The sequence below is a fragment of the Ichthyophthirius multifiliis genome (genome assembly GCF_000220395.1).
Source record: "Ichthyophthirius multifiliis unplaced genomic scaffold scaff_1120509250223, whole genome shotgun sequence".
In the NCBI taxonomy this organism is placed as follows: domain Eukaryota; phylum Ciliophora; class Oligohymenophorea; order Hymenostomatida; genus Ichthyophthirius; species Ichthyophthirius multifiliis.
Genome location: NW_004086962.1, coordinates 25875 through 37455, shown reverse-complemented (window position 1 = coordinate 37455; position 11581 = coordinate 25875). Strand labels below are relative to the sequence as shown.

The 11581-nt window shown below is 14.8% G+C and overlaps 1 protein-coding gene across 1 annotated transcript, besides 20 other annotated features; it reads left to right on the top strand. All coding sequences in view use genetic code 6, as the record gives it.

The window, feature by feature from the left end:
- Positions 1 to 84: 84 nt before the first annotated feature.
- Positions 85 to 132: a microsatellite.
- Positions 133 to 342: 210 nt separating this feature from the next.
- Positions 343 to 389: a microsatellite.
- Positions 390 to 445: 56 nt separating this feature from the next.
- Positions 446 to 495: a microsatellite.
- A 560-nt stretch (positions 496 to 1055) lies between these two features.
- Positions 1056 to 1114: a microsatellite.
- A 340-nt stretch (positions 1115 to 1454) lies between these two features.
- Positions 1455 to 1496: a microsatellite.
- Positions 1497 to 3280: 1784 nt separating this feature from the next.
- Positions 3281 to 3370: a microsatellite.
- Positions 3306 to 3357: a microsatellite.
- Positions 3353 to 3432: a microsatellite.
- A 137-nt stretch (positions 3433 to 3569) lies between these two features.
- Positions 3570 to 3615: a microsatellite.
- Positions 3616 to 4211: 596 nt separating this feature from the next.
- Positions 4212 to 4361: a microsatellite.
- Positions 4221 to 4260: a microsatellite.
- Positions 4362 to 4367: 6 nt separating the features above from the next.
- Positions 4368 to 4392: a microsatellite.
- An 885-nt stretch (positions 4393 to 5277) lies between these two features.
- Positions 5278 to 5318: a microsatellite.
- A 2859-nt stretch (positions 5319 to 8177) lies between these two features.
- Positions 8178 to 8219: a microsatellite.
- A 22-nt stretch (positions 8220 to 8241) lies between these two features.
- Positions 8242 to 8273: a microsatellite.
- A 1665-nt stretch (positions 8274 to 9938) lies between these two features.
- Positions 9939 to 9986: a microsatellite.
- A 24-nt stretch (positions 9987 to 10010) lies between these two features.
- IMG5_057030 (tubulin tyrosine ligase-like member 1, putative) lies at positions 10011 to 11389 on the top strand (the record flags this gene model as incomplete). Its single annotated transcript, XM_004037218.1, has 3 exons — positions 10011 to 10093; positions 10144 to 10226; positions 10371 to 11389. 3 exons carry the CDS (start codon positions 10011 to 10013, stop codon positions 11387 to 11389), a joined length of 1185 nt encoding a protein of 394 aa, XP_004037266.1.
- Positions 11303 to 11335: a microsatellite.
- Positions 11390 to 11391: 2 nt separating the features above from the next.
- Positions 11392 to 11460: a microsatellite.
- Positions 11417 to 11478: a microsatellite.
- Positions 11417 to 11490: a microsatellite.
- Between the last annotated feature and the right edge of the window lie 91 nt (positions 11491 to 11581).

Here is an 11581-nt window from a genome sequence, read left to right as displayed (position 1 = left end):
ACTCCAGTTTAATTATTATATTAAATCTGTTTATTAATATGAGTTATAGTTTTCAATAAATAGTATTATTTGTTTAGAATAAGGTTAAAATTCTTTCATATATTTTAAATATTCGATTATATTTTAAATATTTTTAAGTGAAAATAATATTTTATTATCTTAAAATATTAATTATATTTGCTATTTAGATTATTTTAAATTAACTAGCATTTTTTCTTTCATATTTTTATTGAATTTCATATAATTTTTTATACTTTATTCTTATTTGTTTCCCATTAGTTAAATGTTTTTATTAAAAAAATATTTTATCAGAATTATTAATATATATATTCAAAATTAAAATAAAATTAATATTATTAAAATAATAATTAAAAAATAATATATATTAACATTTTTTATTAAATATATTTGATGCAAACAAAAAAAATCATAGATAAATTTATATGAAATATTTTATTTTTAATAAAAGAAATATTATATTTTATTTAAAAAATAAAAAATAATTAATCAATTAATAATATATTTATTTTAATTTTTATATTGTTTATATATTTTATTTTAAATAGAAAAGTAAGAAAAGTAAATATTTTATTAAAAATAATTTTGATATTTTTATAAAAAAGCTAAAATTATAATTTTATTCTCTGTTAATTTAAAATATTATTTGAAATTTTTAAAATAAATATAAAAAAATTTAAATTTATTTTTATTTAAATATACTAAAATTCTTTATAAAAGAATATATTTAATAAAATTACTTTCAAAAAATAAAAAATAAAATAAAATATATTATATTTTAATAAAATATATATAATAAAAAAATAATTAAAAATGCAAAAATGATTTAATATTTTTATATAAAAACATTACTTTATGTAATTAATATATTTTTTTTAAATATTTTTATTTTAAAATACTAAAATACTATTCCTATATTTGATTTTAACATTTTATTTTTTTTCTCCTAAAATACAACTTAATAGAAAAAAAAAATAAAAGCAAGATATTAAAATAGGAATGTTTTTTATAAAATAAAAAAATTATAATTCAACTCAATTATTAATATTATTATTATTATTAATTATTATTATTATTATTATTATTATTATTATTAATTAATATTTTTTTTAAGCAAGTGCTTATTTTTGTATATCTCTTCTAAAAATCCTAAACACTATAATTACTATAAAACTATATTAAACTAATTATTTTTTACTAATCCATTTTAAAATATTAATATAATACACTATACAAAATCTAATAAAGCCCCCTAAATTTATTCAGTAATAATATTTTAGGTACTTTTAAAGTACAATATATATAAATTTTACAAAATTTTATTTTAACAAAGAATTCTAAGTAAATTTTAACAATCTTGATTTTCTTTAGAAAATCCAAATTCTATTATCTTATATAAATATGCATTTATTTCTATGTTTTCATCATTATTTTTAATTTTCTAACTAATAATTTATATATTTTCTAAAATAAATTATTAATCAAACAATCTAACTAAAATTTAATAAGAAAATCCGCAATTAATCTTAATTCCATAATTTAAAATCCAATTAAAAAGTTTTTAAGAATTTTTTTCTCCTATTTTTACAATTAATTTACTTATACAAGCCAAATTATTACTGTGGTTTTTTTCAAAAAAATAAAATAGTTTTTCCAATACTTTATATTTATTATATAGCATTTTTCCACAATTCATCTCTTATAATATAGATATATAAATTAAATACAAATTTTAATGTTATTCTAATAATTCCATATTATTTAAAATCATTCTTTTGAGCAATTCTGTTTTATTCTTATTAAATTTTTTATGAAAACACTTTGAAAAGCGGCTTATAATTCCTAATTATTTAACATTATATGTATCAAAAGTTAATATTTTATTTATGAAGTTTTTGTTAATTTCCATTTCAGGATTAGCTATGTATATTTGAACAATCACATTTAAAGCATCTTCATCTGTTTCACTAAATTAATTCGTTATTTCTTAAATGAAGGAAACAGAAAAATACGAAGCTATCCTTTAGTTTATGTTTAACAATAAAGAGCATATATAAATACATCCTTTGTAAAAAAGAGATATGTTTTCTTAGACTTTTTATATTAAATCTTTTAATTTAGTCTCGTTTTCTAGATAAAGAGCTGGATTACTTTTGAGGATTTCAATAGCATTTATAAATAAAATACAGTTTTAGTTTATTATTTCGTTGTTTATTAGTTATTACATTTTTTTTTTAAAGTACGATAAGAGGAGATTTTTTATAGTTAAAAAATTAATTTTTATATATAGGTAAAGTGCTAGATAAAAAAGGAAGTTTTTTTGTTTTAATTATCGTTGTCTTTGTTGCTTTTTTATTTTTTTTACTTTTTTTCCTTTTTATTTTTTAAGAGGAAATTTTTTGTTTAAAGACAATTATATATTTATTATTTATTTTTTTATATTTTTTTGTTTAAATTTTATTATTTTTAACATTTTCCAGATATATAGAGTGCAAAATAATTCTTTTATTATTTTTAGTTTTTATTTTTCTATTTCTAATAATATTAAAAATATTTAAAAAAGTTAATAAAGAAATGATTATATGTAAAATATTTAATTTTTTATAGACTTTTTTTATTTTTCTATTAATTAAACTATAAAAGAAATTTATATATTTTATAATTTCTTATAATTAATATATATATATATATAAATTGAAAATTACTTTTCAAATTTATATATATTTTTATTTTTATTAGCTATACCTTTTTTTTATGATAAAGTTGAAATTATTTTTTGTTTTATTTACTTTTATATAATAATACTTGTTATTTATTAAATCTTTAAATAAAACGCTTTCAAAATTTGTAAAAGAAAAAAAAATTCTTTTATTATTAAAAATATATATAAAATAATAAAATAAGGACAATATATAATTAAAATCAATTTATTTTATATTATATATATAATTAAAAAAATTAAAAAATTATGAAAGAATAAAAATCTATAAATTATATATCCATTTTTAATTTTATTCTTTTATTATATTTAAAACAATATAAGTAAATAAAAATATTAAAAACATTGTAAATTAAAAATAATAGATAATTAAAGAATAAATATCTTAAAAAAAATTTTTGAATAAAAAATTCTTAAATTTACATAATATTAGATTTTAGTTTTTTATTTTAAAATTTTTTATTATTAGAGAATACATAAAACATTTTTTAAAAAATAAATATATTTCAATATTTTAAATTAACTTTATATTATATTTTCATTTATATTAATAAAACATATATAAAAAAAATATATTAGTAAAAATATGTATATATATATATATATAAATATATATTAAAAAAATTATTAATATTTTTACATTTTAAAGTTTATTTAAAAAAATTAAATCTTATTATATCTTAAAATATATTTAATATAATTAAGATGTAAATCATTACTTTTAAATAATATGTATGATTATTTTAATTTTTCATTTAATGATTTTTTTTTTTTTATTTTATTTATTTTTTATATTATATTACTTATTAATTCTAAATTATTTTATATTATTAAATAATAAAATTTATTTCAAAAAAAATAATAAAATTAATTTCAAATTTATTATAAAAGAATAAAAAAAAAATAATATCTTTATAAAATAAAACTTATTATATATTTTTTTTATGAAATTTATATAATATAATAATTAATAAAATTATAAAATATAATCATTTATAATTAAAAAATTGATTAATTTATTTGTTTGGTAAATTATCTTATGAATCAGAAATATTTTCTTCAAATTTTTAAAAATTCGAATTATTAAAATTACATTGATATTCTTAAATATAAGGATTGTAAATATTTATTTCTTATGAATTAAGACTAAATAAATTAAAAGCTAAATTAATATTATGAGAATTAAATATTTATATTTTTGGTTCACTTTCAATATCATAATCTTTTTCATTAAAATGAATAAGTTATTTATTAATTCTAAAATCTTATTGTATATCATCATTATTATTTAAAAAATTATTTTTGCTAATGTAATTATTTTATTAATTTTATTTAATTATATTATATTATATTTAAATGTTTGAATGGTTCTTAATATTTTCGTTATATTCTTAATTATTTTTATTTGTTAATATACATGAATTTTAAGTAAATATTTATTATAATTATATACTGTTTTTATTTTTATCATCAATATTAATACTATTATTATTATTATTATTATTATTATTATTATTATTATTTATAATCTTTTTTAATCTATATTATTTTTTATACTATTATCATTTATATTACTATTTTATTAATTAATAGTATTATTTATATTATTATTTTATATAATATTTTCTAGTTTTTTTTTTTTTTTTTTTTTTTTTCTTAATTTATTACTAATCCTATACTTATTACTTATTATATTTTTTTATTTTATTCTTTTTAATCAATTTGTAAAATATTTTATATTTTCTTTTTATATAATTATATTAATATAATAATAATATCTATTTAAAAATAATACTTTTCTACATAAATAGCATTCATTATTTTTTTAAATTATTTCGTTTGAACAATTATAACATATACCTTTTTAACAAAAAATATATTTCACAATAAATATAATAATTTTTTTACCTCCATGTCCACATGGCATATATACAGCATCTGATTAATTAATAAAGCATATAATACACAAATTAACATTAGTTTTACTTTATTTTGATTAGTATATTTATTAATTTTTACATTATTATTTATAATAACTATTATTTAAAAGACTAGGAATAGAGTTTTATCTACTTTACATATCTCTTTTTTCATTAGTATCTGTATTATAATTTTTGACTTTAAAGCTTATTTTATTAATGCTGTTTTTTTTTTACTTTCCTCTTCTTAATTTTATTATATTTTCTAAAAAATTTATTTCCCTTTTTCACTTTTTATAAAATTATCATAAATTTTATTCACTTCTTAAGTAATTTATAATAGTTTTAATTTCGTATTTAAAGACTTTTTTTTCAAAACAGTTTTTTAGTTTAAATTTTAGTTTGTATTTTTTCTTTTGTATTTTCACGGTTTAATAAACCTTTAAATTTTAAACGTAAATTTATTAGACTAAAGCTTTCTTTTTTTTATATATATATAATTATTTTAATTTTTATTTTACTTGTATTTATTTCATTTTATTTTTCATTCTTTTTTTTTATAATATTTATTTAAAAATCAATTTGTAATAAGTAGAAGATAGTTTTTCCTATATTTTTTTTTATTATTTATATAAAAAATAATATTATTACTAAAAAAAATATAGTTTAAACTGCTTATTATAAATATTAATTTTTTAATAATTATTTTATCCATATCACTTTTTTCTTTTATATTTATTATTATTAATTATCAACTCCTTCTAAATCATAATTATAATTATTAATTGCACTTTCATGCCTTTAAATTGTATTTTATTATTAATTTATTTATTCTTAAACATTTTTTTTATTAGAAATATTATCTTCCTCGTCAAAAATAATTTAATTGAAAAAAAATCTATATATAAAAATATGATATAAGTAATTATATATTTTTTTTAAATAAAAATAAAATAAATAATATAAATACAAATTATAAAAAAATACGATATATCATTTATAGAATAAATAGTATAAGTTAAGAAAAAAACTGTAAAAATAAAAGAATATTTAAAACTAAATAATACTTAATCCATATCTTAATAATCTTTATAACATATGAAAGAACTTATATATATTGTAGTATTCACAGTTACCCCATTTAGCATTAAAAATAACCAAAACAATCCTTTTACTTTAATAATAAATAAATAATATTATTTAATAATATCTACATTCGTAATTATAAATATCATCATCTGTGCATTTAGAATATAATTTAGATAATATAACTATAATGAAACCTAAATTAATTCCTATCATTAAAGCAAAATATATCCAATAAGTCCAAAATATCTCCTTCCATTTCCAATCTACTTAATTTTCTGATTTAATCGAGATGAAAATAATTTATATTGTTAAAAATACTTTAGCAGTACATTTTATCTATTTTATATATATTTTATTTATTTTTAATTTTTTTTTTTACTGATTTAGAAATTATTTAATAATCCTTTTTTATACTTTTATATATTGTTTTAAATGATTTTAATAAATTTATTACAAAATATATACATGGAACTATTGTAAAATTATATTTAATTACACTTATACGAATTATAAGAAAAACCTATTATTTATTAAATTTTAATATTGTTTGTTTATTTTTTTTTTAATTTACTTTAAAAGAAAAGATTTACATAATATCTAAATATTTGAAAAAAAATTTTTTTAAGGTAATTCTTTTTTCTGAGAAACTATTAATATTAATATATAAATATGATATTTTATAGACAAAAAATTACTTATTTTTTAAGTTAATCGAAATGAATATTAGATAAAAGATATCAACTATCCATAAATAAACAAATTTATATAAAAAAGACAAATTCCACTTTAATTCAGCAAAATAAAATATGAAGAAAACTTAAACAAAAATTTAATTCATAGATAATATATAAACAATTTTTTTTTAAAGAATCATTTTATTTTAATTTAAATTTAAAATAGTATTAGATTACCCAATCTAATCTTATTCATTATTATTTTATTATTCATTATTTTCTATTTGTATTTAATTATTTTAATTTTCAATTTACTAATTAAAGCTAATAGTTAATTGTCTTCTTTACAAAAAACTATATTATCTATTCAGTTACTCTTAATAATTATTACTATATTATTTTTTATAGAAATTTAAAAAATATATAAATGGTAAACTATTCTTACTTATTTTACACATTATCACTTGAATTAATTATGTTTCTTTAAGTATTGTCATTATACTATCTTAAATCTAAAAAATATTACGAGTTTGTATTGTAATAATATTGTTAATTTTAATTCATTTTTTCTTTTTTAAAAATAAAATAGATTTCAATTCTTTATTTTTATATATAATTATATTATAATTAAAAAAGAATCAAAAATTAATAATAATATATTATATACACATAAATATTTTATTAATATATATATAAAACAAAAATTTAAAAATATGAACAAGCAACAAATTAATTTAATAATATAATAATTCAATTAAAAACAAAGTTAATATATTTTAGTTCCATTAAACAATTTAAACGCTGTATAAATTATTGGAATTATTAATCATTTTTTAATATTTTAATTTTAAAAAAAGCCAGCTATGGTTAGTTTACTTAATTAACAAAATTAAAATGTTTCTTTAGAAAATATGAAACGTATTTATAATAATTAATATTATTTTTTAAAAAAATAAATATTAATTGATATAAAAAGTAATTTTAAATAATATGCAAAAAAACGATTTCACTATATTTTATTTATGTAAATATTTTTAATAAAAATAAGCTTTTTAAAAAAAGAAAATACATATAATTATATTTTATATACAAAATAACATTATTATAATTAAATAAATAAGTAATTTTCAATAAAAATTAATAAATTATCGGTGTTAATAATTTATGGTTTGAAAGAAAATTTACAAGAGGGCTTTGTACATTATTACATATAGGTTAATCTTATTTAAATACAAAATACTTAATCCAAAATAATAATAAGAAGTTTAACTTATGTAAAATATTAACAAAAATAAAATAAAATTATTATTAAAGATTAGTTAGTAATTTAACTTAAATAGGAATGCTAATAAAAAATTGCTATAAATCAACTTTAAGTATTACAGAAAAACTTGAATAAAGTTTGTAAATAGTAAATAAATTTTTAATATTAATTATTTAATTTTATTATTATAAATAATATAAGATAGGTTATATTACATAAGAAAAACATATGAATTTTTATGCAAAAAATATATTAAATATAAAACCAAAACTATGAATAAATTAATTATATAAAATAATTAATAATTAAAAATTATATAAAATAAATTAATTTATTATTTATTTGTAGAAAAAATTAAATTTTGAATGGTTAATTAATTAATATTTTATATATATATATAATATAATAAAAATAAAAAAATAAATATAAATAATGATATAATAAAAAAAGTATTTTTAAAGAATGAAAAATTATTAATAATACATTATATAGTAAAATTATATAAAATAAAATATATATAAATTAAATAATATATATATATATATATTTATAAATATTATAATATTTAATTAAATAAAATTTAATTAAATTTCTTATATATATAATTAATTACATAAAAATTTTAAGTAATTAATTCATAATAAATAATAATAAGAATGAGTTCTTTCTAACAATCAAATTTACCTATTTTCTAACGCAATAATCTTCTATCTTAGCTAAATCCATCTACTTAAATAATAAAATATACTAACAATTGTTAAAAATCAAAAAAACATTAATCATTTGAACTAATATTTATTTGTGTAGACAAAAGTTGTTCAAAATCCCTACTTCCAATCTGCCCTTAATGTCTACATGAAGAACACAATGGTCATTAGATTAAATTAATAAAGGAAATTGCAGAAATATCTGATATTTTTATCTAAAAAGAGAAAAATAAATAAATAGTAAGCCATTATTGGGAAAAACTTTAAACTGTATTTTTCTAAACGAATAATTTTTTGAATGACATAATATAACATTTGGTTGAATTTCAGAATGATTTAAAGTATTAAAATGAAGTCTTTTTTAATTAACTTAATGAGGATAAGAATACGCTTTGGAATTCTGTTTTAGATGCTTCGAGGAATATAATTGATGATAAATGTGAAAACGAGAATGTTTTAGTGGAGAATCTTAAGATTATATTAAAAAATATAAATTTTAATGATGATTTTAATTAAACAGAGTATAAAGTGAATGTTTTAAAAGAAGAAAAGGTTGATATTGTCCTTAAAAACTATATAAATTTGCAAAAATTAGTATTTAACGTGAAAGAAAATACATAGAATTTACTTATTAAAAATGATTTGGGGAATATGTATGATTGTATGGAAGTTAAAATCGTGGAAGGAATCGACTATATGAAGATAACGAAAAAAGAAGATGATAAAAAATAAAAATTAATAAATTTTTCCTTTGATTTTATAGATAAAGATGCATCTTTCGAAAATATAGAAAATGAAGAAAATTGTAATGATAATATAATTAATATTTAATAATCAGATGATATTATTAATAATTAAAATATTTATAAAGGACCTTTTTAAAGGCAATAAAAAGCCAATATATTAGTAAAAAATACTGAAAATTAAAGATATAGTATTAAAAAATAAGTTTAAAATATTGAATAATTTCCTTAAAAATAATAATAATAAAGGAAATTAAAAATATATAATAAAATGGGAAAATCTTATACTATTATTTTATAAAAAAGAGATAATTTAAAAAATAATAGTCATAATTATAATGAATTTTTAAATGGAAATAATAATAATATTTTTATTGATTTAAAACTTAAATAATAAATTCTTTAAGATGATATCAATTAGGAATTTTTCGTATTTAGAAATTGGGATAGTCCAGATGTTGATTTAACTTTTTTCCCACTCTATCCTTAAGATAAGGATATTTATATAGAATATTAAAACAATTAGGAAGCCTTTTCTAATTTCTTTAAAAAAGAAAATTATATTGATGGATATATTATTGGACCTTTAAAAGAAAAGCATGCCATATTTTTATATAGGTAAGGTATCGTTTAAAAATCAGAATAAGGTTATAGTTAGTTATTTTGAATATTTTTTTGTTAAAATAAACAATAGATTTAATATTTTACTTTATATTTTTACTAAATACTAAATATAAATACATATATATATTTGCGTAAAAATAATAAATCATATTAATTTCATTAGTATTTTCTTTTTATAATAATTTTTTTACTTTTAATTTATATTTTTATTTTAATTTTACTTTTTTTAAAAAAAATAATAAACAATATATAAATGACTACAAAAAAATTAAAATTTAAAAGCGATTTCGATAAATGTGTGATTTTAGACAACTTCGCAGCAAGAGGTTGGATAAAGTAAAATAAAACATTAAAATAAAATAAGATTTCTTAAAAATAAAATAAAGATGTTCAGAAAAAGATGAAGATGACTGGAATATATATTGGTCAACAGTATGGAATACCCGTAATTTATTTAATCCAAAATCAGGTATAAATAAAAAATAAATAATCATCCATCCTCCCAAAAAATAAATAAAAAATAGGCATAAGACTAACAGATTATTAAATAATAAACCACTACCCCAACCACTACGAATTAACCCGAAAAGATTTAATGGTAAAAAACTTTAAGCGTTATAAAAAGACTTAGAAAAAGAAAATAATCCTATATGTACAAAAGACGACAACGGCAACTATATCTATTTAGACTTCGTACCCTAGACTTATATTTTACCAGGCGAATATTCCCTTTTTGTGGAGGAATTTCATCGTTAACCAAACGCTACATGGATAGTCAAACCATCTTCTAAATCTTAAGGAAAGGGAATCTTTTTATTAAGAAAAATTTAATAATTGAAAAAAATAGGAGGTGGTTCTAATAATAATAATCCTTTGTAAGCTTTTTCTTTAAAAGAAGCTTATGTAGTTTCTCGTTATATAGAAAATCCCTTATTAGTAGGAGGTAGAAAGTTCGATTTAAGAATGTACGTTTTGGTTACTTCTTATAGGCCTTTAAAAGTATTTTTATATTAGATGGGTTTTGGTAGATTTTGTAATGAGTAATATACTTAAGATATTGCCGAAATGGATAATATGTTCATTCACTTAACTAATGTGGCCATATAGAAATTCTCGGATAAATATAAGGAAAAGCATGGCGGTAAATGGTCACTTTAGTCTATAAGATATTACCTTGAAATGGTTTATGGATACGAATTGGCTAATAAGTGTTTCGAAGACATAGAAAATATTGTTATTATGACTCTTAAATCTGTATAAAATGTCATCATTAATGATAAACATTGTTTTGAATTATATGGATATGATATTCTTATTGATAATGCATGTAAACCTTGGCTTATCGAAATTAATGCGAGTCCATCATTATCTGTTACAGGAAATATTGATAAAGAGTTAAAAAGTAACCTTATAAGAGATGTCTATTAAATTGTTATACCGGAAGATTGGAATGAAGATTAGAATAAAAGTGGAGCTAATACTTGTAATTTAAATAAAGTCGGAGATTTCAATTTACTTTATGATGAATTGGTTGAAAAAAAATACAATAATAATAATAATAATAATAATAATAATAATTTTAAAAATAAAAATAATTAAAATGTCAATAATAATAAAATTATTTGGAAATGAAAATATAATTAATATTAATAGATAAAAATATATATAAATATATATATATATATATATATATATATATATATTATTTTTATATATATATAATTATGATTTTTTAAACAAACAAAAAATATATATATTTTCATTATATTAAATTATACTTTTTTAGAAATAACACTAAAAAATCATTTTTATAATAACTTTATA